Source organism: Paroedura picta, chromosome 2 (genome assembly GCF_049243985.1).
Source record: "Paroedura picta isolate Pp20150507F chromosome 2, Ppicta_v3.0, whole genome shotgun sequence".
In the NCBI taxonomy this organism is placed as follows: Eukaryota; Metazoa; Chordata; class Lepidosauria; order Squamata; family Gekkonidae; genus Paroedura; species Paroedura picta.
The window spans coordinates 32,164,093-32,191,445 of NC_135370.1; the positions used below are offsets into that span (position 1 = coordinate 32,164,093).

Consider the following 27,353-nt stretch of genomic DNA (forward strand, 5'->3'; position numbering starts at 1 on the left):
AATTCTACAAACTCCCCATAGGAAGAGAACTTGGCCCTCGAGCTGAATCGGGGGATAGGGGGTGGAGTGTTTAAAATCTTAAGGTGGTGATTGCCATCTGTTTGGTTTTTGACAAGGGCTGTTTTTATTGGTTTTTAATGGAATTATTGTTTTATACTTGTAAGCCACCGTGAGCCTTTCTGAGAGCGGTGGTATAAAAATCGAAAAATAAAATAAAAATAAATAAATTTAGAGAGCCATAAAAAAAATTTAGAGAGCCATAGAGAGCCAGGGGGAAAACCGGATGTTCAAAGGGTTTGGAATGTAAGTGTTGGTAGGGAGTGGGATTTCAGTGGCCAATCTGCCGCCAACTGATATGCATCCATTGGAATATATGCATAGAGTCTACATTTATATACACGTATGCACAAGAAGAGCCTCTTGTGGCGCAGAGTGGTAAGGCAGCGATATGCTGTCTGAATCTGTCTGCCCATGAGGTTGGGAGTTCAATCCCAGCAGCCGGCTCAAGGTTGACTCAGCCTTCCATCCTTCCGAGGTCGGTAAAATGAGTACCCAGCTTGCTGGGGGGTAAACGGTGATGACTGGGGAAGGCACTGGCAAACCACCCCGTATTGAGTCTGCCAAGAAAACGCTAGAGGGCGTCACCCCAAGGGTCAGACATGACTCGGTGCTTGCACAGGGGATACCTTTACCTTTATGCACATACGATTCTCTCCACCTAGCCAGGAACCTGATTTCTACGACCATTTACTTTCAAAATTGTGCAGTGAGCATATGGACACTTTTATGTGCACTTATAAGTATGTAGGTCAGCCTTTCTCAACTTTTTTATCATTCAGAAATGTCTGAAACATTCTTCAGGCTTTGAGAAACCCTAGGAGTGACACAAACATATAGAATATGGTTGGGAAGCACATGCCCATCTGGGACCCCTCCCCTTCCGGTTTGGTGTAGTGTTTAGGAGTGTGGACTTCTAATCTGGTGAGCTGTGTTTGATTCCTCACTCCCCCACATGCAGCCAGCTGGGTGACCTTGGGCTCGCCATGGCACTGCTGAAGCTGTTCTGACCAAGCAGTAATATCAGGGCTCTCTCAGCCTCACCCACCGCACAGGGTTTTTGTTGTGGGGAGAGGAAAAGGAAGGCGTCTGTAAGCCGCTTTGAGCCTCCTTTGGGTAGAGAAAAGTGGCATATAAGAACCAATTCTTCTTCTTCTTCTTCTTCCCACCGCCTCCAGGCCCATCATTGGCCATTTGTGGAAGGGGAAGGGGGTCGGTAGTTTAAGCACCCTGGATGTCACCTTTCATTCAACACATCTTTGGGGTGATTCTGATTTCCCCCCATATTTCTCTGCTAGCTTGCCACTTGAATCCTGGGGCTTTTTATCAAGAGTACATGCTATTGTAAGTGTCCTGGATATAGCAGGTGGGGGGTGTCTACCCTATGCCTCTTTGCACATGTGGATTATCAGCTAGCAGGGGAGCACATGGACGTGCCTGAAGAACCCTAAAGAAACAGGAGAAGAGATGCTCATGAAGACTCAAGGGGTCCTAGACATATGCATCTGGAAGTGAATTCCCTTGAACTCATGGAGACTTAAGCCCATTATTACAATACAATACCTTTATTGGCATAAAACAGATAAGCAGGATAAACAAAGTTAGTCAGGATACGTCAGACAGTTTAAATTTAAAAACTGAGGACAGAAATTCAGCCGTAATAAAAGTGACGTCGTCGTCCTTATCACTCAGTAAAAATTGGCAAATCAGGTCTCTTGAATGGTTTCTCCGTTTTGGTATGAGAGGTATGATATGCCTTCTCTGTTCAGTGAACAAGGGACAATCCAGTAGGATATGTTGGATGGTGTCAGGAGAACTTGATTCACAGGTGCATAGTCTGTTTTCGAAGGGGATCTTGGCAAATCTCCCTTGTAATACTTTAGATGGAAAGGCGTTAAGCCGAGCAAGCGAAAACGCTCTGCGATGGAGGGGATTTGCCAGGTTATGGAAATAAGCCGGCATTATCCCGTGCTTCACTTGGAGACCAAGCGCACAGGGAGAGCAGATTGCTGACACAGTGGGATGGATTTTTTGAAATTCCTGATCAAGTAGCCTTTGTTTGATCTGGTACATAATGGAGGATTCATTCAGAGATAAGTTGTAATCATAGTCAATGCCAATTTGTTGGAGTGTAGTCAGGATGGTAGAGAACCATTTAAATTTAAAAGTGTATCTCAGTAAACAGGCCAATAGACTATCTGATCGAACCCTAAGCCCATTATTGACACATTCTACATCCGCCTGAACTAGATGTCAGTAATATGTCTGCAAATGTGTATAACTCTGTTAAGGAAGCAGCCAAAGACCTCAGCAACATAGTTCCAAAGAAAGGGAAAGATTAAGAGTTATGCCGTTTAATCACTTGCATGTACTAAATGTCTTTATGTATAATTTCAATCTAGCAGGGGAAGAAAAGATGACAGCATCTTAATTACAGCGGCTGATGGAAATATTTTGTCATGACTTTGGTTGAACGAATGTATGAAGTATTTATTGGTGGTAATGATGACAGGCACTGCAGAGCGATGGGGAAAACCTTTAAAAACCCTGCATTGATTTTCAACTATTTAACTCCGCTATGTCTTTCATTATAGGGTCACAACATCTTTGCCAACTTGTCCTCCAAGGACTACAGTGACCTTATGCAGCTTCTGAAGAAGTCGATCTTGGCAACCGACCTCACTCTCTATTTTGAGTAGGTATTGGCATTTTCTGAATTTGACAAATTAAAATCTAAAAAAGCTATAGTCCCTAATGACCTTTTAAATACCAGGGAGGGCGCACAGCACATAATACCAGACGTTAGTATTTAAGTATCGTTTGAATTATTTACTCCAGCGCTCGCTGGATTTTTGGCTCACAGGCATTTTGCATATATTATTTGTAGCTGTTTTGAAGGTGGAACATGCCTGCTTTTAAAATTCCAAACCTCACTGGCAGGGCAAATCCCCTTCTCACCCCCTCCAGGCCCATCATTGGCCGTTTTGGGAATGGGTTGGGTTGACATGGCCTTGTATGGTCATAAAGGTAAAGGTATCCCCTGTGCAAGCACCGAGTCATGTCTGACCTTTGGGGTGACACCCTCGAGCGTTTTCTTGGCAGACTCAATACAGGGTGGTTTGCCATTCCCTTCCCCAGTCATTACTGTTTTACCCACCAGCAAGCTGGGTACTCATTTTGCCGACCCCGCAAGGATGGAAGGCTGAATCAATCTTGAGCCGGCTGCTGGGATTGAACTCCCAGCCTCATGGACAGAGCTTCAGACAGCATGTCGGCTGCCTTAAAACCCTGCACCACAAAAGGCTCTTATCTTAAACCACTCCTGCGGAGCGAATTAAATAAAAGGGTAAGGGCTGTTGTGGAGGTGGGGGGGGGGCGCAACCGCCTTCTCCTGGCCCCAGGAGTGGCCTTGCCGCGTTTGTGACGTGGCGAGGCTGCTCCTGGGGCCCGGAGAAGGCCCCAGGATGCACCGCGGGGGGGGGGCGCCGCAGCCTTCTCCCGGCTCCAGGCTGGTCCTGGGGCTGGGAGAAGGCCCCGAGACTATGCGGGGTGTGGGGGTGGGCTCCCACCTTCTCCCAGCACCAGCACACGGCCGGGAGAACAACCCAGGTCATGGCCCGGTGGCCCCCCCCATCCCAGACCCCTGGGAAGCTTTCTCCCTGCGAGGGCTTCCCTAGGGAATAGCCCCTAGCACCCATTTTATTTAATTATAAAATGGCCTTTATTTCTAGTATGGTCATATCATCCAATAAATGTTCAGCACATTTAGAGACATGCTTTAAAATCAATTAACTCCACCTATTTCGTCAAGAAACCCCAGGGTTTCATGAAACCCTGGTTGAGAAAGCCTGCCCTAAAGGTAAGGGTAAAGCAAGTGGGTGAGGCTTGCTGGCAGCCCTCAGAGCAAACCCAGGTTGTGTCAACAGGTCCTCGAAGCAGGAGATAGAGGAGAAAGCTCACTTAAGGCACCATTGAATTGCCCACTGCCACTTTGATCCATTTCAGCAATCTCATCCCCCCTTCTCACCATTGGTGATAACAGTGCTTGTAAATTGCTTTAAGTTAAAAGTACAATGCTTCTCTGAGTACCTTCAGACATTATTTCAGTGTTGAAGCTGAAATACATCTGCGTTTCAGTCCTTTCCAGGACCTGGGACAGGAATATGTGGGCTGGCTGTAATGACCCAAAGACGTTGTAGCTAGGAAGAAAGGTTGGGGCAGTGGCCTTTATTAGGCTGGGGACCGGCAGGGCATTGGGCCACGCCCACGCTTCGGGCCACACCCGCGGATCGGGCCGCAGCCCGGCCCTGATTCCCTCTCCCCGCCCTCCCGCAGTAAGTAGCTTCCCGGGCTGCAAGCTTGCGGCCTGGGAAGTTTTTTACTGCGGGGGGGCGGGGAGAGGGAGCCGCGGCCCGGCGCCGGGCCACGGCCCGCAGGTTGGGGACCACTGGGTTGGGGCACACCTCCTTCAGCGGGCATCTGTAAACATTTGGCAAGGAGGAACCAGAATGAGGATGACTTATTTGGTTTGGATAAACTAAAAAGTACCTGAGCCAATGCTGATTTGGGTACTTTGTGGACCTATCTGAGCCCAATTGCCCATCCTTGTATTTTAAACCGGCTGACTCAGTGGTATCTGAATTGTGATTTGGCCACAATGTGTCCAGTTTAAAGGAAGAATCAGGGGCGGGGGGATGCACCAAGCATCTGACCTGTCATGATCAGCTGCTTGGCATGCCCTTTAAATGCCTCTCCACTCCTGCTTTCTCAGTCAGTGAAGTAGAATTGCAGCCTTAGTCTCCCAATGAATATCGCTGGGCCTTCACTCAGATGGCCAAGGAAGCCCAATTTCATCAGGTCTCAGAAGCGAAGCAGGGTCAACCCTGGTTGATATAATTTATGGGTGACCACCAAGGAAGGCTAGGATTGGCAGCCCCTTGGCCCTTCCATTGCTTAGCTGACAAGACAGTAAGACTTAATAAAGTGCTGAAGGTGAAATAAGAAATTAAAGATTCAGGCTCTCCCCCAGACCAGACCCCACAACTATATTAAATATAAACTTTTTTTTAATTAACACTAAATAGCAGTAAACAATACACACACACGCCTCTTTTAATGCATTTTTCAGTAACATTGTTACAAGGGCAGAAATGCAAATACAAAAATGTATTGAAAATAGTATTTAATCACCTTCACAAAGACTATAAGACATAAGATCTGATATTATTCTACTGAAATTATGTGATCTCGAGAGCACACTTTTCAATTCTGAAAATCCTCTTTCTACAGAAATAGATGTTGGAGAACAACCTTTAAAAAAAAAGATTTCCAATGGAGAAATATCATTGTTTGTACAAAACAAAACAAAATCTTTTATTCCATTGCTTTCTAACCTTGCAGATATATAGCATCTCAATATTCATGGATCACAAGATGCAAAATGATGTTTATGATTGCCTACTTATAACTTTATTTGTTCTTTTACAAGTTTTCTCCTACTTTTTAAAATGAGAAAGACTTCGGATCAAGTCCACAAAACTCATCTGGCGTAACAAAACTACTACAAGGCATCCAGCCTGTCTTGTTGCATAGTTACCCCTGACGCCATCCACCCCTTTCTCGGTGCTAGTAATTCCACTGCCTATCATTTTTATGAATAGCCATAACAGAAGTATTCCATCTTCAAGTTCGCGCCCCCCCACCCCACCCCATTCCTTCGGTTCCCTAAGCATGGCTCATTCTGCTTAATGGTTATTCCAAGGCTGCCAGTGGCAACCACCTCTGAACATCTCTTGCCTTGAAAACGTTGCCCGTAAATCAGCTGTGACGAAGGCACTTCTTATCACCATTGTTGCTTCTCTCCTTCTGTGCCTGCTTGCAGCCTTAGGTAAAAGGTAAAGGTATCCCCTGTGCAAGCACCGAGTCATGTTTGACCCTTGGGGTGACGCCCTCCAGCATTTTCTTGGCAGACTCAATACGGGGTGGTTTGCCATTCCCTTCCCCAGTCATTACCATTTACCCCCAACAAGCTGGGTACTCATTTTGCCAACCTCGGAAGGATGGAAGGCTGAGTCAACCTTGAGCCTGCTGCTGGAATCAAACTCCCAGCCTCATGGTCAGAGCTTCAGACAGCATGTCGGCTGCCTTACCACCCTGAACCACAGGAGGCTCTACTTGCAGCCTTATTCTGCCACAAATTTTGCTAGCCTTTAAGGTGCTTCTGGACTCCTTGTTCTTTCCTGCTGCTGCATACAGATTAACACGGCTACCTATCTTGATCTGTTCCCATTCCTCTCCCTAACGCTTCATTTCTATTAGTTCCCTGATTTCAAATCAGTGATTTGGCACAAAGAATAGGTCTGCTAACCCAGAAATCTGTGGGGTTCAGGTGCGGCAACAAGTCACTTTTATACATTTTAAAATAATTCTTACTGCTGTTCTGCTTCCTTTCTGCTGTCATAATACAGCTTGTTGAAGACGGGCGGGAGAAGGTCACCTTTCGGTCATGGCGGAAGATTTTATTTCCATGTCAATTAATAAATTGCCCGAGGAGCACGACTCAATGGAGAAAAGGGGGATTTTCACGTTTAGTTCTGTTTTCTCAGGAAGAAAACGAATGTGTCTACATGTCAGATTATTTTATTTAAATTAAATAAGGAGCCACTCGTTCTTACAAAAAAACACCTTGTGTGGTGCTGACGCAGTGCAGGCTTGCCTGTGAACAGTTAAGGGTAAGATTGATTTAAAGCTGATGGGCCAGCCAGTCAAGGCCATTAAAATTGTCATCACTGCAGCTCGTATTCCCAGAGGGGTTGTTAGGCCCTCATGCCATGAATCTGCAAGAGAGGAATGAAATTTTCTTTCCTGCCTGTGTGACTTTGCATTGTGTTAGAAACTTTTTTGGGGGGGGGCATCGTGCAAGCATTTTGATACATTTTATGGAGCCAAATGTGCAAGAAAAACATATTTTGACTGTGGCTTTATTTATTGACTAGCTTCAAAGTCTGTTCCTATGAACGGGCCTTGAAAGGGCCCTCTCCCCCGGCCACCGACCAGGCAGCTTAAGGTGGCTTTGGGCGGCAGCTTGCAGCCAGATCAAGTGGGGCAGGCAGGGGCTAGCCAGTTTGTTAGCAGGGCTGGAACAGAGCTCCTTAGCAGGCAGTCAGCAGGCCCAGCCTTGCAGGCTGAGAGGCCCTCGTTAGGAAGGCCAGCCTAGCAGGCCAAGAGGCCCTCATTAGGAAGCCCTCCACCACGATCCTTTGCCCAGGGCCTCTCCCCTTACCTGCTGCTGGCTCCAGGCACTGAGGCATCTAAGAGCAAAGAGGCTAGAGTCTAGGGACGGAGGACGGGATCTGCAGGGGCAGGACCAATCAGGACAAAGTTGTCTGCACCATGATTGGCCCTATTCTAACTTGGACAGCTGGACACGTCCCTCCCCTTAGGTTGTTTCATTAGTATATAGAGCAGTGGTCCCCAACCTGCGGGCTGCGGCCCGGTGGCGGGCCGCAAAGGCCATGGCGCCGGGCCGCAGCTCCCCCCCCCGCCCCCCCCCCCCGCAGTAAGAAACTTCCCAGGCCGCAAGCTTGCGGCCCGGGAAGCTTCTTACTGCGGGAGGGCGGGGAGAGGGAATCAGTGCCCGTGCGGGGCACAGCCCAATGCGCGGGCACGGCCCGAAGTGCGGGCGCGGCCTGATGCGTGGGCGCGGTCCCCGCGGGCGCGGTCCCCGCGGGCGCGGCCCAATGTCCTGCCGGTCCCCAGCCTCATAAAGGTTGAGGACCACTGATATAGAGGAACAACAGTGGATAAGGATTTATCACATTTGTATGCCGTCCACCCCTGAAGTTCACGCCAGGTCACATGGAGCGTTGAACTTGTTTCTACATCAGATAAAATATAATACAGTACAACATGGTAACAAGAAGAACAATAGCAGATAACATATTGCCATGGTGACGATCAACAGGTCCATGGTTTGGTTCAGTTCCATGGATTCCTGAGAGGGAGAGTTCTGGGGCCCAGCATTGTTGCAGATTCCGGTCGGCCTCAACCAAATGAATAATTTTCATAATGATAATCTTCATACTAAATAAACCGGTGCAAATTGTATGTCAATAGAATCAAAGCTCAAAACTATCTAGGAAATAACACAATTCTGTCTACAAGGATGGTCTTTCAAGAACTTGCAAAGCTTAGTATAGTATGATGAAACATTTTCACACACATGTAGCCACAGAAGTAAATGACATCCCATAGATCAGGGGTAGTCAACCTGTGGTCCTCCAGATGTCCATGGACTACAATTCCCATCAGCCCCTGCCAACAAATGCTGGCAGAGGCTCATGGGAATTGTAGTCCATGGACATCTGGAGGACCACAGGTTGACTACCCCTGCCATAGATGCTGTACACTATTATGGAATTTGCCTTCTGCCTTCCCCCAGATCACATGCTGTTGGCATGATAAAGTCCCCCACTACAGTTGCCCAGTGTCTTCTCCAGGAGCTGTAACATGTGACACCACATGGATCCTATGGGGAGTCTCCACACCTCTTCTGCCGTGACAAACTATTTCCATATATGGGTTGCTATGTAGATCTGCCACATTCAAAATGACAAAGAGAAGCCACAAGATGGTTTATCATCATCTCAGTTAAGTATCACGGAGAACATTCCACTAACCAGGATCCTAAACTAGTCCCTGTTCATCTTAACCTGGTGCAATTTAATCTAGTTAAATCACAAACCTACATTTGTACCTCACAGGTAACCTGTTTAGTCTTAAACCACCATTCCTTTACTATGGGTTGAGAAAGATTCAGGAAGGCTCGCTTCTAACTTTGCACACATTTTTATCTAACCATTGAAACCAGATAACCTGATGCAATACAATTTGAGTCTAGCAGTACCTTAAAGACAAACAAAAGACCAACAATTTGCTGATCTTAAGGTGCTGTTCGGCTGAAATTTCTTCCATTACTACAGACTAACAAGGGCACCCACCTGAAACTGTCTTAATGCAGTGTGTGTATCTTCCTTGAAATTAGAAATAGCTTTCCTTGGCTCCTTTTTGTAACACAGCTCCAGTTTGATTTGATTTATAAACCAACTACATTTTGTTTTTCTTATGCTACATCAGGGCTGTCTTATCACATGGGCGTACTAGGCAGTTGCCCGGGGGCCCCACAAGCATAGCGTCCCCATGCTAATCTATGTATGTATTGCTAGTTTGTGATATGTGAATGGACAAGCTGTTTATTAAAGACTAGAGACATAGCCTGTTGCATTCAGGAATACAACGGGTACTAGATTGGGGGGGGGGGGTGGAAGAACTCTGCAGATGGCCTCTCCCTCCCCCAGGACCTGGAAAGGCTGCAGGTTGGAGGCCCTGGGAAGGGAACTCACCGGCAGGGGCAGCTCTCACACAGTAGGGATCTGCAGCCTCAGAGGGAAGTGGAAGGAAGAGGGGGTGGTCGGGGGTGAGGGACGGAAGGCTGGCCGCTGGACAGACAGGCAAGCCAATTGGAGGAGAAGGCACTCAGGGTGCTCTGAGTGGGTGTTAAGCGCTGAGTGGCACTTAAGCCACGAGATATGCTCCTCCTCCTTAGGCCTTACCAGAAATATTAAGTAGAACAGATGTGAAATTGCAGAATGTAGACTTAGACAGAAATGTTCAAACACTGAGTTTGTTGGTGATATCAATAAATATAATTTTATCGATAATCTACATTTTTATTCCTGTGAGTGGTTGTATAGGTAGGGTGATATTGCACTGCTTTGTCCAGGGTCCTGTAATACTGTTATAAGACAGCTCTCTGCTGGATCCCAGGAAAGGTGCATTGTTTTAGTTTCTGGAAACATAGTTTATCAAAATGTATTTTGACTCAAAGATCATGAAGTGTCTTTCATGTCAAAGTACTCTAAAAACATGGATGACAGTGGTTTCTAATTTATAATTGGGGAAACAAAGACATGTAGGCTTAGAGATCTAACAAAACAAGTTGTACGCTAAGTGTACTCATCGATGTATACCTATACTAGCGATCCCCAACCTGTGGGCCACGGACCACATGTGGTCCTTCGACTAATTGGAGGTGGGCCCCGAAGGATGCCTTCTCCCCCCCCCCCCGTCCCTTTACAACACACTTTGGGTGTCATTGTCTCCCATCACTCCCAGATGGGACTATCTCGTTGCAGAGAAACAAGCTCAGGGCTCCCATTGATTTGTCATTGTCATGAGTTAAAATTTCCATGAAAATAAAATGTTCCTTATGTTCATTGTTGTGGCGTGTCTGTATCTTATTTTGAAGGGATGTTTAAACATTACCATAGCGATCAGAGAGCGTTAGGGCAGTGGTTGAGAGTAGAGGAGTAAACTACCCCCCCCACCTCAGTAAAAGGCGTTGAGTGGTCCCCGGTGAGTGGTCCCCGGCGTTGACCGGTCCCCGGTGATAAAAAGGTTGGGGACCACTGCCTATACGACATCCTTTTTTCCAACGAGCTCAGAACATCATACTTAAAATTTTACTATTTCAGCAGCATTGTGAAATTGGTTTAACTGAGAGCTGGCAACTGGCCCAGTAAGGATTTGAACTCAGGTCTCTCCAGTTCAATCCTAACACTTTTGCCACTGCTCCACAATGCCTTTCACTAGCATGGGTTTGGTGCATTGTGGCCTTTTCCATAGAATCACAGAGTTGGAGGAAACTCCAGCATCACCCAAGTTTATATCATGGTTGTTTTATTAAGATTTATATTTAATTGTACTTTTTATAATTGTTGTATTCATATTTCTCCTTGAGGGAGAAAGGTGGCTAATGTTTTTTTTAAATAAAATAAAATAAATACATGGCTGATTTAAAACAAGAATATGCTTTGCTTCATTGGTCACAAGTGACTTTTACTTTTAGCTCGGCCTTAATGCAAAGCAGTAAATGTGGATCCATTTAAATTAACTGGCACATGACCCATTCAGTACATGATCTCAGAGGCCCAAAGTCAAACCAGTTTGGGGGGTTGGCAGACCTACACTTTTGTACAGTGCAGTCGTATACAGAATGTATTTCACGTTTCCATAAAACTCTTTAAGGTTCCATAATTTCTTTCTGTGTTGCCAGGGTACAATAGGATATTGTGAAATTGATGAGCTGCTGTAAAAACATCTCACAATTAAAATTTTTTAATTTAAGTAGGCTGGAACAGAGGCAGACTGTTCCCTAGGGGGTATCTGCTTTGGTAAAAATCATACTTGGGGGCTTTTTGCACGCCTTCAAAATAGCACAATGGTTGCCAATTGAAAACGCTACTGATTTGCCGTTTTGCACAACGTCGTCGACAATCTGCCACACACCTGAAACCAATCTGCAAAAAGCGCTTCCTTGTAGCGCTTTCAGGGAAATCCCCAAAAGTGGATTCACCCTCCGGAAAGCGATACGCTCCTGCAACCAATCTGCAACACTAGCGAAAAAGACCTGTGCGTTAACATTGTTGCGGTTTCTACAAAGTCCCTCCCCCTGGCTCTCTTCTCTGATCTTCCGGCGAAGCGATCGCCTTTTTTTTTTTCTCCGAGCGAGCGGGGATAAACGCACCAGCGAGCCTCTTTCTGTTTAGAGGCTTCCCTGGCTTCAGTCCCTCCCCTTTAGTCACTAAGCACAAACCACAGAAAAGCACGTTTGCTGAAATAAAGTCCCTTTATTTTTTACACATTAATTCAGCCGAAAATCGGGCCCGTGAGGGAGCGTGGGAGGGAGCGTGGCAACGATCAAACGATCAAACGACAGCTCAAACACACCAGGCAGCTGGATGGGTCTCTCCGTTGCAACGAATCTACCCAGATTCGTTGCTATGGGTCTGGTTTTTTTTGAAAAAAAAACCTTTCTTAAAGGGAAAGGGGCTGTTTGGGAGCATGCTAACGGCTGCCCATTGGCTGCTTGACGGCCAGGGGCGGGACGAGCTTGGCAATAGCGCTTCCTTTCTAGCGATTTCTGCCGAGACCGGAAGCCTGTGGGAAACGCTACAAAACGCAACTGGATTCCACTACAAAGCCAGGTATGCATAACGACGAATTCCACTACTTTAAATGGCGATTTTTCATTCAGTGACCAATTTGCAACAAAGATCCCGGTGCGTAAAGCCCCTTGTTATAGGCTCATACAGCATTTTATACATTGTCCAGGAAGTTTTGGGAAGGATGATAATCTCACATGAAAGGGAGTTTTGTCTTAGGAAAGCTTTAGTCTTTGTAAATAATTGGCCCCCTTACACTGGCTCATTTTGTTGCAGGAAGAGGACTGAGTTTTTTGAACTTGTCAGCAAAGGTGACTATAATTGGAGTGTTCATGGCCAGCGAGAAATATTCCGGTAAGTGAGAATTTCCTTTAGAGTGAACTGTCTTTACTTTAGCATGTCGATGGTACTATAAAAGTTTGCAGTCATTGATTGAAATGAAGGACAGAGATAGCCTAAGCTAGCCTTTCTCAACTTTTTAAAATTATTGACCATTTACGCACTGGGATCTTCACTGCCCCAGCTCTCTTGCCAGGAGCACAAATTGGGAGCGGATGAGGCGCACCAGGTCCAATGATCCCCCATGTGGGTGCAGGAAGAGGTGGGGCAACCTGCCACGACTAAAACTCCAGCCTGCAGTCTGGCATGAAACCTCCAGTGCATAAACAGTCATTGAGAAACCCCTAAAAGATTCTTCAGGGTTTGAGAAACCCCAGAAGTAGGGTGATTGTACAGAATATGCTTGGAAAGCATAGGTGTGTACATGCCCCTCCCCTTCCCACCCCCTCCAGGCCCATCAGCCATTTTGGGAGGCGGAGTGGTGGTGGTTGTTTGGCATGACCATATATGGTCCTATTACCCAATAAAAGTTTAACAATTTTTAAAAATATGTAAAAAATTAACTCCCTCCCATTCGGGAAACCCTTCCAGGATCGTGAAGAAACTTCAGGGTTTCATGAAACCCTGGTTGAGATAGCTTGGCCTAAGCCAATATCAAGACTGAGCTGAGATTTCCAGTCTCAGAAAACATAAGCCTGTAACACAGCACTTGCCATGTCAGTGCCCCAAAGTAAATGGTTCCTGATCTGGTTTGGGAGCTTACAAGTGTTTTCAATGGAGAATGTTGCTACCATGCTGAAAGTTCATAGATCGCACCAAGCATTTTTGGTACTTCCTAGAAAAGATATGGGGACTTCAATATTATGACCAAGATCTCTGTAATTGCCAGAGCTTTTGCTCCGGTAGGAAACCTCCTGCCCACAACCACCATTCCCCTCCTCAGCTTGAACAGCACTGGAGAGAAATCAGTGTGGCTCCTCTACTGTGATGTCACTTCCTGTGTGAACCAGAAGACGATTCCACCTGAACTCTATGATAAAACCATAGCATTTCAGCAAATCCCAGAATATTGCCCTGCTCTCCAAAAGCGAAATAGAACACATCAGACTTCTTGTTGAAACTGATTTGCTAGCTATATAGAGATCAATATATTCTCCAGTCATTCCACCACCACCACCCCATGACCCTCTAACACGGGGGTCGTCAGCCCCTGGTCCACGGCCTGCTACCGGGCCACGAAGGCCTCGGTACCGGGCCGTTGCCGGCCGCGCCTGCCTCTTCCCCCCGGCCACAGCGGAAAGCTCGCCAGGCCGCTTTGCTTGCGGCCACCAAAGCAGCCACTTCGCTCGCGGCCCTGCTAGCTTCTCGCTGCGGGGGGGAGAGGCAAGTGCAGCCGCCAGCAGGCAGGTGGATGCAAACACACATGTGCAGAGCTGCCGTGCATGCGTGTTTGCGTCCGCCGGTGAGCAAACGTGCATGCGCGGCAGCTCCACACATGCACGTTTTCATGGTGCTGCCACACATGCGTGTTTGCACGGCGCTGCCATGCATGCACATTTGTGCCCTGCCTGTGGGCACAAACACGCATGCGCGGCAGCTCCATAAAAAATTCACTGATGTCACGCAGCAGGTTTTGCGGTTCTTAGGGACATTCACCGCAACCCCTACACCCACCCAGAAGCCACAGAAAAGACTGAAAGTTTTGCAAGACTGAAAGCACCATGACCTGGTTGTGCACGTGTGGCAGTGAAGAGATCCATTCATGTGAAGGCAGAGATTCTCCATCTTTGCGTTTTAACTGTGGCATGGGTCATTGCCTAGTTTTCCATGCCATTTCACTCATTCGTGGTTTTAGAGTTAGGGCAGTATATTTTGCCACTTCTTTATTTCCAGTGTCCTTGCTCTTCATTTGGGCTTTCTCGTAGTTTTATCTGCATCATGTACTGTACATAAATGCTTTCTACAGCTGAATAGCTCCTTTCTCCCAACACAGATAAAACATAATTGTAGCCTGACATTAAACTACAGTGAAACGCTATCGTCCTTATAGTAAATCTTGAATTTTTTATCGCAGATGAACCATGGAAACGGCTTAAACAGTGTCTGGAATGCCTCTCGTGGTTATGGCTTTTCTCTTACCCACAGTAGCCGCTTATAAGTAGGCAAATGGATTAGCCCAGTCTGTATTTATTGCATAATAATTCCTTTTCTTACATCATGGCCCCCAAAAAAGAAAAGAAAATCCTCACTGCTCTCTCTCTATTATAAATATTATACTTTATTAGTCAAAAGTGCAGCAAAATTAGTCTGCGGTGATCCATGTTTCTTTTGTCGGACAGCATTGAAAATTCATTATCTGATGATCTATAATGCATTAGCCTTCCTGCATCCGACGACATAAAAACTCTGCTGACGGCTGAAATTCCAAGCAGCGCCATCCTCCCCGGGCGAGAAGAAGGCGCTAATTCTGACCTTTTCTGTTTTTGTTTTGTTAAATTATGTATCCAGGGTGAATTTGTTTGGTAAAACAACAAAAGGCTTGTTCCTGGCGTATTGTTCATTTCTGGGGCTCCCCCTCCCCGCTCTCTTTCCAGATCAATGCTAATGACAGCCTGTGACCTTGGAGCGGCAACCAAACCGTGGGAGATTTCAAGACAGGCAAGTCATGATTAATGGCAGGGCAAGGGAAAGGAGGGACTGATGCCACGGCTTTTCCCAGGAACCCGCCACGCAAAGGCACCAAACCTGCAATCAATTTGCAACAGCGTTGCTGCATTTTAAAAGGGCGCGAGAGTGTTCTGCTAGGCTTGGTTTATTGCCCGATCTTTTTGCTTGCTTGTTTGTTTACTTAATCGCACCGAGCAATATCGAGGCGCCGTAAGAGTATCTGCCTCCATCATCGCAGCCCTAGGATTATCTCTTCTACCCGTTATGAAACCGTGGCATTTAAAGGAAATTGAGGGACCTTGGGTGGGTGTTGTGGCTGTTGTTTTAAATTGCTGGCAGAGCCCTCTTGCACAAAATGAAGCAAAGCCTACCGTGGACCCTTAAAAAGCGATCTCTCAAATACATAGTTCGAAATGGCTTCTTAAGGTAGTTTCTGGAGTCTCTTTGCCAGCCATGGGAATTGCATAAGGACTGGACTAAGCGTTAGTCCTATTTAGATGGGTCATGCTAAACCTCTGGGGAGGAAATTCCATTACACATCTGCGGGGCCACTTCCTCTCCAGTTTGGTGTAGTGGTTAGGAGTGCAGACTTCTAATCTGGCGAGCTGGGTTCGATTCTGCACTCCCCCACATGCAGCCAGCTGGGTGACCTTGGGCTCGCAACGGCGCTGATAAAGCTGTTCTGACTGAGCAGTAATATCACTGCTCTCTCAGCCCCACCTACCTCACAGGGTGTCCACAGGAGAGGAAAGGGAAGGTGAAAGGGGATACCTTTACCTTTACCTTTATGTGGTGGGAAGCCACTTTGAGCCTCCTTCGGGTAGAGAAAAGTGGCATATAAGAACCAACTCTTCTTCTTCCTCCTCTTTATAAGTCCAAACTTCTCAACTCAAAGGAAGTTGTTATTTAATAGAAATCCTCATTGATTGCTAAATAATACAGGTAATAATAATATCAAATAGTATATATAGCAGATACCTTTGTGATAGAATATTTGTGTCTGCACATGGTGGCCATATTGACTTATTCTGCCCGGACAATGAAGGACAGGCCAGCGCCTGCATGACAGTGGGGCTAATCTCTGCTTATGCACAATACCATCACTGTTTGGGCCCTTTCCCGGCCCTGGCCCACTTTAGGGCCTCCGATGGCCCGCAGCAAGAGAACGCTGATTTTTCTGTGTTCCCTTCCTTGCCATGGCGGCCATCAGAGGCCCAGCCGAGCTAGGCCCATGCATATGGGAAGATCCGGGCCTTGGAGCCCCACCTCCTCCCCACCATCACTACCTACAATGTCACCACAGAGACACTAAAAACCCCTTTGGCTTTGTGGTGCTCCAGAGCTAAACAGGGCATTTCTACACTCCCCAGCTGACATCACTCCCATGGTGTCTCAGAGCCTGAAAAATTACTTCCATGGTCAAAAGCTTGAAAAAGGCTGCTCTAGATGCTCTACCTAAAATAGAGCTTTCCTAGCATTCCTTAAGAGCTCCTGAAACAAAGCTCAACATGATTTCAAGAGTGTACTCTAGTGATTGCTTAAGCATGTTGATTTTAGGCTGTGCCCCTGATCCCACAAGGATTCCAAGCAACAGTCAATCTAGAATCAGACGGGTGGCTCTAAGCTCCATATGTCATCTGTCAGAAAATGCATCACTCTTATCAAACAGTGGGAAACCTAGTTGATGGTTTGATACGTGTTTTAGGTTGCTGAACTGGTAACAAGCGAGTTCTTCGAACAAGGAGACAGAGAGAGGTCCGAGCTCAAACTCACACCTTCTGTAAGTTGATCACCAGTTTGGGAAAGTACCTGTTATTTAGACTAACATAACCTCTTGTGGCGCAGAGTGGTAAGGCAGCCGTCTGACAGCTTTGCCCATGAGGCTGGGAGTTCGATCCCAGCAGCTGGCTCAAGGTTGACTCAGCCTTCCATCCTTCCGAGGTCGGTAAAATGAGTACCCAGCTTGCTGGGGGGTAAACGGTAATGACTGGGGAAGGCACTGGCAAACCACCCCGTATTGAGTCTGCCAAGAAAACGCTAGGGGGCGTCACCCCAAGGGTCAGACATGACTCGGTGCTTGCACAGGGGATACCTTTACCTTTACCTTTAATTCTTATTTAGAATAAGAAAACAGCCTAAGATACATTTCATGCTTACCGGGTTTTATTGCTGTGTACTGAAAAAAGACCTATAAATCTTTATATTTTAAAGAGAAAAGGGTACAGGTATTTTGTCACTGCTTTAATTCAAGGAACGTCTGGTTTGCATAAAAATCCATTTGAATAAGTGAAAAGATAAAGAACAGATGAAATCAAATTTCCATGCAATGCAAATCCATGTCCGAAATGTATTAAGGCATTTGTTTTATGTGGTGAAGAGCCTCTTGTGGCGCAGAGTGGTAAGGCAGCAGTCATGCAGTCTGAAAGCTCTGCCCATGAGGCTGGGAGTTCAATCCCAGCAGCTGGCTCAAGGTTGACTCAGCCTTCCATCCTTCCGAGGTCGGTAAAATGAGTACCCAGCTTGCTGGGGGGTAAAACGGTAATGATTGGGGAAGGCACTGGCAAACCACCCCAAATTGAGTCTTCCATGAAAACGCTAGAGGGCGTCATCCCAAGGGTCTGACATGACCCAGTGCTTGCACCGGGGAAACCTTTACCTTTATGTGGTGGGAAGTTTATCTCAGTTCCTTCGACCGCATGGGGACTAGCTTGTGTGGCTTTCCCTGTAGCTGCTGGATCTGCTGCTATAGCACAGCAGCAATGAAGCTTCCACGGGGAACATCTCCCTGAAGTTTCCCTACCCCCTGCCCCAACTGCAGCGATATCACTCTCCCTATCAGGACTTTTGCAGAAGGGAGTGGTAGTTTAAATTAAAAATTAACTATTGAATAAGAACACAAGAGAAGCCATGTTGGATCAGGCCAGTGGCCCATCCAGTCCAACACTGCGTCACACAGTCACCAAAACCCAGATGCCATCAGTATTGGGTATAATTTGTGTAAAAGTAGCAGAGTTTAAGAGCCTCTTGTGGCGCAGGGTGGTATGGCAGCCGACATGCTGTCTGAACCTCTGACCATGAGGCTGGGAGTTCGATCCCAGCAGCCGGCTCAAGGTTGACTTCCATCCTTCCAAGGTCGGTAAAATGAGTACCCAGCTTGCTGGGGGGTAAACGGTAATGCCGTTTGTAATGCAAACCACCCTGTATTGAGTCTGCCATGAAAATGCTGGAGGGCTTCACCCCAAGGGTCAGACATGACCCGGTGCTTGCACAGGGGATACCTTTACCTTTAGCAGAGTTAATATATAAATGATGAGACCAGACAAGGCAGCATTGGAGTATATAAAAATACAATTTTATTAGGCTAACAGGGCAGGGAACTCTGGAAGCTAAAACAAGAAAAATACATGGCTTCCTATGAGCTCAATCAGGAGCTCTGTACCTAAGCTGTTCCATGGTGAAGATTCAAAAATGGATCTCCCTCTGCCTAAAGCAGATCTCTTCTCAAACAAAGGGAGGAAGGAGGATCCTTCTCTTCCTGTTACAGTTGTGGACATGGTAAAGAAGCTCATGACCTACTCTTCCTGATCCCACTAGCAACTAGTGTCAACAAATAGTTAACCCTTTAACTGACAGCCAATGGCTGACTCTTGCTAAAAGACAAAAGTATAACAATCAGGAGATCTACCAATGGGACCAGAATACCGGAATGCTAACACAGGCCTTGTATAATTGCACGGTTAGGCAAGTCCAGGTGCAATCGAGCTAGATCTGTGCAGGACTCTTATCCCAAGCCAAGGCCTTCATCTCAGGCTAGAAATTCCACCCCCATATGAAAATATTTCCTCTTGAGCAGGGGTAGCCAACCTGTGGTCCTCCAGATGTCCATGGACTACAATTCCCCATTGCTGGCAGGGGCTCATGGGAATTGTAGTCCATGGACATCTGGAGGACCACAGGTTGACTACCCCTGCTCTTGAGGACCCCGTGAGCTTGCAACTCATTGTGTACACTGATAAGGTGAAAGGTCATATCATATGGGCATGCACGGCTACGTCGTCTTTCTCTGCTTAATGCTTACATGTACCTTAAAGATGATCAATAAAAGGATGTGCCTTTGAAGGCACGAGAGCTCTGCTCACAGACCACAAACACGCGCATGTCATTACTTCACCCTCCCACTGTTGACCCCCCCAGGACCATGAATACAGAGCATCACTGCCCCACACAGAGCGTGCCAACTTAAAAAGGTAAAGGTATCTCCTGTGCAAGCGCCAAGTCATGTCTGACCCTTGGGGTGAAGCCCTCTAGCGTTTTCATGGCAGACTCAATACAGGGTGGCCTTGCCATTCCTTTCCCCAGACATTATCGTTTTACCCCCCAGCAAGCTGGGTACTCATTTTACGGACCTCGGAAGGATGGAAGGCTGAGTCGACCTTGAGCCGGCTGCTGGGATTGAACTCCCAGCGTCATGTGCAGAGCTTCAGACTGCATGTCTGCTGCCTTACCACTCTGCACCACAAGAGGCTCTACTGTGCCAACTTACGTTGTAGCTAATAGCCAATGATGAACCTCTGCTCCATCAGTGTTACGTCATCATGATGTTTTTGTTTTTTTTAAGTAAGTCTCTTGTCTCCTTTTGTTGACGAGATGTACAGGGAAAGGGGTATCTCAGCCCTGGCAAGTGCTAGAGACTTCTTTAAAAATGAACCTGGGAGTTGCAAAAAAAATAGTCGATAGATGGTTATAACATCATAACACTATGGCCATCTAAGCCATGGCCAGGATTTATTTCAAAAGCTCAAAAAAGCTGCTCAGGGGGAAATGGCGGTTGGGGGAGGCTGAGAAGACGGGATCTGCTCAAGTGTGCCCCTTCCTATCCCAAGGCTCTTTGACTGCTGGATTAGGAGACCTAAAAGTTAAGAGGTGTCTTTGAAACTTGCATGCCAGCCCTGAGAAGTTGGACCTGTTGTGCTGATTCGTGACAACCCAACGCTTAAAGCAGCAATGTCATGCTGTGATCATCCAGCATGGTGCAGTGCAGGGGTAGTCAACCTGTGGTCCTCCAGATGTTCATGGACTACAATTCTCATGAGCCCCTGCCAGCGTTTGCTGACAGGGGCTCATGGGAATTGTAGTCCATGAACATCTGGAGGACCACAGGTTTGACCACCCCTGGTGTAGTGGTTAAGAGCGGCGGCTTCTAATCTGGAGAGCCGGGTTTGATTCGCCTCTCCTCTTCCACATAAAGCCAGCTGGGTGATCTTGGGCTTGTCACAGTCCTGTTAGAAGCTGTTCTTACTGAGCAGTTCCTCTCAGAGCTCTCTCAACCTCACCTACCTCACAGGGTGTCTGTTGTGGGGAGAGGAAAGGGAAGGCTTTGAGACTCCTTCAGGCAGGGAAAAGCAGGGGATAAAAAACAACTCTTCTTCATCATCATCCCCTGGAGCTCCTTCTAGGAGGAGGGAAAAGGTAGGCAGGGCCGGGTGAAGAGGACACGTCTTCATAATCTTCCTTCTCTCCCCGCACTTGAATGCTAAGCATACGGTATATTTGTTTGACGTTAAGGAATTACAAGGTATAACTGTCCAATAAATTACACTTACAAATCCCATAAAGAGGGCCTTAGAATAAACGGTTTATTTTTCATCCTAGACAAAAGATGTGGAAGTGCGAGTAAAGATTGATTATGGTTTTCGAAGCATTCAGTTTGTAGCCGTTTGATGCCGGGTCCATAGTGCTGGATGAAGCAGTGTCTATAAAATACTCGAGAGTAATAAAACATGACATATTTCTCCTCTCCCCCCCCCCCCCCCACCACCCCTCCCCAATTCAGGCTATTTTTGATCGGAACAGGAAAGATGAACTGCCTCGATTGCAGCTGGAGTGGATTGATAGCATCTGCATGCCTCTCTATCAGGTAATTTTTACTTACTGCCGCTGCAGAGTTTGTGGGACTCGGGCGGGCTCTGCCTCTCTGCAGAAAGGAGATTATGCAACAGCTCTGCAGGAGCTTTCAATCTTGAGAGCTGTGCCAAGTCTTCCGGGCTCACTCTTCTCTCGTAGGGCATAAACAACACTGGGCACTCGTAACCAAGGAAACGAATGAGCACCTATTGGCCAAAGCTAGTATCCTCGTCGTTTATCAACACATACTTCGTTTTGTCCGCCACGAGGGAAGATAAATAAAATAACAAATACTTCCTCCCCTTCCCCATTAACTCTGCAGTTTTCATGCTTCCAAGATCTTTTGAACAAACACATGGATTGCGATCCAAATGATCCCAGGTCCACCCCTGATTTTTGTCGGTTGGTTTAAGAAGTAACTCTACTTTTCCCATTTTGAAAGCTGCGTCTGAAAATTGGTAGGCGAGCAAGGGGCTGTTTGAAATACCTCTCCAGTACTTCACAGGAGAACGCGGAGTCAAAACAGGAAAGCAAAGACTCTTCACATAGATTACAGGACTCGTTAGATCAGGGGTGGCCAAACTGCAGCTCTCCAGGTGTCATGGTGGCAGGGGCTCATGGTAATTGTAGTCCATGGACATCTGGAGAGCCACAGTTTGGCCACCCTTGCTCTAGCGCAGCGGTTCTCAACCTGGGGGTTGGGACCCCTTTGGTAGTTGAACGACCCTTTCACAGGGGTCGCAGCAGGGCAAGCAGCTTGGCCGGGGAGGGTGGGTGCCACCCACACAACAGCCTTGTAGGGTAGATCGAGATAGTGCGTTCATCTGTCTGCAGCAGCGGAAAACAGCGAAATGGGCATGAACTGAACTGAGAAACCCCAGAAAAAAAAAAACAGTTTATATACAATCATGAACAATGGGGGGCTTTCCGCACCGGGATCCTTGTAGCAAATTGTTTGCTGAACGAAAAATCGCCATTTAAAATAGTGGAATTCGTCGTTATGCATACGACGAATTTGTAGTGGAATCCAGTTGCGTTTCCATCGTTTCCCACAAGCTTCCGGTCTCAGCAAAAATCGCTAGAAAGGAAGCGCTATTGCCAAGCTCGTCCCGTCCCTGGCCGTCAAGCAGCCAATGGGCGGCCGTTAGCATGCTCCCAAACAGCCCCTTTCCCTTTAAGAAAGGTTTTTTTAAAAAAAAAAAAAAAAAACACACACGTTGCAACGAACCAGCTGGCAGGTGTGTTTGAGCTGTCGTTTCATCGTTGCCACGCTCCCCCCGAGTGAAAAAAAAAATTCCCCCCCCTCACGGGCGCGATTTTCAGCCGAAAACAGTGTGAAAAATAAAGGGAAAATACATCAGCAAACGGGCTTCTCTGTTATTTGTGCTTAGTGACTAAACAGCTCTGGGGAGGGACTGAAGCCGGGGAAGCCTCTAAACGGAGGCTCGCCGGTGCATTGATCACTGCTCGCTCGGAGAAAAAAAAATGGCGATCGCTTCACCGGAAGATCAGAGGAGAGAGCTAGGGGGAGGGACTTTGTAGAAACCACAACAATGGACGGCACGGACTTACCCGTGCCGATTGTTGGCGCGGTGGGGGGTGAGGGAAGAAGACGGCGGCGTTCGTGGCCGCAGCGTGGGTTCCCGGGGGCGCGCAGCAGTCGCAGCGCGCACGCCGGGGGAGGCGGGGCGGAGAGCGTCCCTTTAGGACGCTGTTCTGGCTGTTCCCGCCTCTTCGCCTGAGCTCAGGCAAGCAACCCAATGGCAAAAAAATGGCGATCGCTTCGCCGGAAGATCAGAGGAGAGAGCTAGGGGGAGGGACTTTGTAGAAACCACAACAATGGTAATGCACAGAACTTTCCCGCTAGTGTTGCAGATTGGTTGCAGGAGTGTAGCGCTTTCCGGAGGGTGAATCCACTTTTTGGGATTTCCCTGAAAGCGCTACAAGGAAGCGCTTTTTGCGGATCTGTTTCAGGTGTGTGGCAGATTGTCAACGACGTTGTGCATAATGGCAAAACTGTAGCGTTTTCAATTGGCAACCATTGTGCGATTTTGAAGGAGTGCGGAAAGCCCCTGGATCTTCATGCCATTGGTCACTTTTGGTTTAATTTCTATGAAAGAACACTTGCATAATTTTATGGTTGGGGTCACTACAACATGAAGAACTATATTAAAGTTTGCAGCATCAGGAAGGTGCCTATTTATCATATAAATAGTCCCTCGGTCTCAGTGTTTCCCGGAGGTTTCTTTACTGCTAAATGGCTGTGAAAATCAGGGTTTTTTCACAGCCATAGAGCAGTAAGGAAACCTCCAGGGCCCATTCCGCACACATAGGATAATGCACTTTCAATGTGCTTTGGCAGCTGGATTTTCCTGTGCAGAACTGGAAAATCTTCTAAAGTGCATTGAAAGTGCATTATCCTATGTGTGCGGAATAGGCTCAGGAAACACTGAGCCTGAGGGACTGCATGATAAAAAACACCACTGAGGAAGAAAACAACTTTGAAAACGGGCTACTGAAAAAGAAAAAAAAATTGTGTTTATCCGGATCCCGTTTTGGTTTATGTTTGCACATCATAGATATGAAGGCAATATCTACAAAATAAATTGGAAGAATTAGAACCAAAAAGATTACATTTGTGTACCAGCCAATTAGTTGAATTTTTCTAGTTTGGATTATTCCATTCAGCCAGCCCTCTTCTGTATGCACTGTTGATTTGACTGGCTGAGCAATTTTTTTTGAAAGCATTGTTTTGGCAGCAGTTGCTAACACAGCACAAGTATCTTCACTGTGCGATTGAAGGTAAGCTGCAGCAGCCATTAGGTGGCTGGTTTCTCCTCCTGTGACAGCTGCTTTGTAGCTGTACCCATCATGCTGTAATAGAATTCCAAAAATGCCCACAGGCTCAAAATGTTTGTTTGTTTGTTCATTTATTAGATTTATTCCTCGCCTCTCCCCAGAGGCCCGAGACGAGTTACAGACATATAAAACCCCAATAAAAACATACAATAAAACTTATAAAACTTATACATAAATCTCCAGACAATAGAACAAGATGGGGTAAAAACTCAGTTCATATCAACTCTACCCCTTGGTAACCCACTCAGGGGGGAGGGAGGACAGAGGGTGCCAGATGGAGTACGCTACTGGGGGGTCCCAGCCTTACCGAGGGAAAAGCATTGTGGTCGTCTCGTGATAACTTCCTGTCTAAGACAAATTGCAAACTTACATACACAGAAGTAAGACTGTCCCAGGGGATGACTAGTAGCTTAGCTCTGGTAGGAAAATGAATGCTGCTTAAGACAAATGGTGCTCAAATTTCGTTGCCTGGAGCCTGTTCCCAGTATTCTACTGCCCACAGGAACTGCTGACTTCCATTCATTGGATGGGGAATCTGTCCCTTGTCATGGAAACAAAGAGGATAATGTAGGTGGAAAGAGCGCTGTTCACCTTCTTACCGTTGAGGAACCCCTGAAACATTGTTCTGGTTTCGGGAAACCCCAGAAGTGGTGTGATCATGCAGAATACGGTTGGGAAGCATAGCTGTGGACACACCCACCTGGGGCCCCTCCCCTTCTGACCCCTCCAGGCCCATTGTTGGCCATTTTGAGAGGGGGTGGGTGTAGCATAGCTTGGTGTGGTGTGCGGAGTGCGGACTTCTAATCTGGCGAGCCAGGTTCGATTCCGCAATCCCCCACATGCAGCCAGCTTGGTGACCTTGGGCTCACCACAGCCCTGATAAAGCTGTTCTGTAATATCAGGGCTCTCTCAGCCTCCCCTAGCTTACAGGGTGTCTGTTGTGGGGAGAGGAAAGGGAAGGCGATTGTAAGCCGCTTTGAGACTCCTTTGGGTAGAGAAAAGTGGCATATAATAACCAACTCTTCTTTTTCGTATCACCCAATAAATGTTTAACAGATGTAAAAATTATATAAAAAATAACTCCAACTAAATTAAAACCCTGGCTGAGAAAACCTGATGTAAGGCATTAATCTGTTTGCCATTAGTTACCTATACAGCTAGGCCTATGCGCTTATTACTTGATCAGATGAGCAAATTATGAGAGCAGGCAGGCAGTGTTTCTGTAACTCTTGGGAGTAGAGAGCAGAATGAGTTCAAAGCAAAACTCAAGGACATTGGCCACAGAAGGCCTTAGGGCCGGCATCAGCATACCTGGAAGTGGGGCACCTGCCAGGGCTTCTAGCAGACTCACTGCTCCTGATGCCTGCATGCACTCATGCATTTGCTAGCACTCCAGTATGCTCCCAGCTACACGCAATGCCCAGAGCTACTGGGGAAAGGGCTGAAGGCGGTGGTGAGCGTAGGCAAGGGGAGAGCTCCCAAGTAGGCAGGGGAAGGAGACACACATGTAGGTGGGTGGGGGAAAGGGAAGGGAAGGCTGTACCTACAGGACCACCTCTCTGCCTTTGTCCCCCAAAGGAAGGTTCACAATAGAATGTCAACAGAAAAACACGGAACCTTTCCAAGGCAATATTCTTGTAATAATATATATATATTCAAATTCAATACAATTTATTTTATATATATGAAGAATCAACCATAACGGTTTCTGGATAATTTCTGTTTTCAGTGACTTCTTCAGTGGTTGAGTCCTCCAATATCGGTTTGTTGTAACAATAGTGGAAAAATCCTACAGTCTTTCCTTAAGTTGCTGTTTTAATATCAATAGGCCATTGGCTCATGAATGTTGGTCTTCATCTTAACACAAGCTCGCGGCGCCACGGGCGCCGTGAACTAAACAAAACAGTAACCCCTTGGAAGGTGGGCTGTGTCCGGGATGAGGAAGGGTGCCGATTGGCCCCTTCCTCCGGACAGACTATCGGAGGGACCTTTGCGCCTGCCGATTGGTCCCTCCGATTCCCTGCAGGACCAACTGTGAGCTGCGCACAGTGCGGCTCGCAGTTGCTCCTTGGCCGGCGGGTGTTTCCTGGCCGGCGGCTTGACACCGCGGGAGGCGCAAAGCGCCTCCTGTCGTGTCAGGCCGCCGGCCAGGGAGTCCCCGGCAGCCGCGCACAGCCACAACAGAGCTGCGAAAGACCCGCCCGCAACCCAAAATGGCTGCCGCGGACCCGCCGAGGAGCCGAGGACACCCCACCGCCGCCGCCCGCCCTCGACGATGCCTCATGAATAAGGTGCCCTTCCTTCCCGCACACTACCCTGTCCCTCCCTCTACCCCCACATTCTAGCGCCCATTGTATTTGGTTTACAATGGGCTCTTTTCCTAGTATATATATATATATATAAAATAAATTGTATTGAATTTGAATTCCTTGTTTTTCTGTTGATATGTCCCCCAGAGAGCATTGTGCCCTGTAACTTCCAACCAATTGGTAGTCCCTGGCCCCAAGGAAGTAAGTCTGGCCTCAACCAGGGCCAGAATGTTCAGTTCCGCAGGGCCTGTAACACTCTTCCGCTAAGCTTTTGGTTGGGGCCAGTCCTCCGTAACATTAATGGGCCTCCCCTAGGAAAAACCCCCATGACAAATGCTGCGGCCGGGCCACACCTGGAGATTACACTGGTGCACTGGGATGGGTTAATGCTTTTAACGCTTTTATTGAGATGGTTATTGTTGAATGTTTTATGGTTTTGTTAATATTTAGTTACTGTATTTCTGGTTGTGCCTATTGCTCTTGTACACTGCCCTGAGCCGCTAGGGAGGGTGGTAGGTAAATGAAATTAAATCTGATGATGATGATGATGATGATGATGATGATGATGATGATGATGATGATGATGATGATGATGATACGAGGGTGTACAGCAGGGGTGAGCAGGAGAACTGGTGATGGGGAGAAGAGGAGAGGGGGCCCCTCGAAACCCGGAAACAACCCAGCCTTTCCGTAGGGCCAGCCAGAATGGCACAAAACAGTACGTAGGGTTTGGAGTTCTCCGAAAAAGCTTCATTGTTTAAAAAGAAGGTAGGAAAATAAAGAGGTATGTTGGAGGCTATGTTCTTAAGGCCTCGTCTTGCTGGCATCCTCGTGTGAACTGCAGAATAGATACTCATTTGCAACAGCTCTGCACTGCAGATTGATGGGAGGTAATGGGAAAGGTTTCGTCTTTCCTCCCCCCGTTCAGAGATATCCACAGTCCAACGTAATCGTCTGGCAGACTTGCAGGCGGGTTTTGAAAGCGGTAAGCATCAGCCATTTAAATGATTTCTTGCAGGCATCTCTTCTAATTAGTTAAAACTATGCTCACCTTCTGGATAAAGTAAGGAAGGCGTTAGAAGGGGGGGGGGGGAGTTCATATAAAGCTAAGTAACTTAGATGAAGGCGGAAGTTTGCGTTTGTCAGAGCCGGCACTTTTAACCAGCGAGGGCCAGAGAAACATCGAAGGAGGGCAAAGAATCGGTGCGGCATTCTC

At 47.2% G+C, this 27,353-nt stretch overlaps 1 protein-coding gene across 4 annotated transcripts in view; it reads left to right on the top strand.

Moving 5' to 3' along the window:
• Nucleotides 1-27,353, top strand: part of PDE11A (phosphodiesterase 11A) — a 257,181-nt gene that overhangs the window by 202,398 nt on the left and 27,430 nt on the right. For 3 of the 4 annotated variants that reach the window (XM_077319616.1, XM_077319618.1, XM_077319619.1), the window contains 5 exons: nucleotides 2,652-2,752; nucleotides 12,336-12,413; nucleotides 14,993-15,056; nucleotides 16,771-16,845; nucleotides 20,899-20,982. In XM_077319616.1, coding sequence (XP_077175731.1) covers nucleotides 2,652-2,752; nucleotides 12,336-12,413; nucleotides 14,993-15,056; nucleotides 16,771-16,845; nucleotides 20,899-20,982 — 402 coding nt within the window. Of the gene's footprint in view, nucleotides 1-2,651; nucleotides 2,753-12,335; nucleotides 12,414-14,992; nucleotides 15,057-16,770; nucleotides 16,846-20,898; nucleotides 20,983-21,128; nucleotides 21,218-27,353 lie in introns of those variants that run through there. The other variant, XM_077319617.1, reaches the window with a different exon arrangement.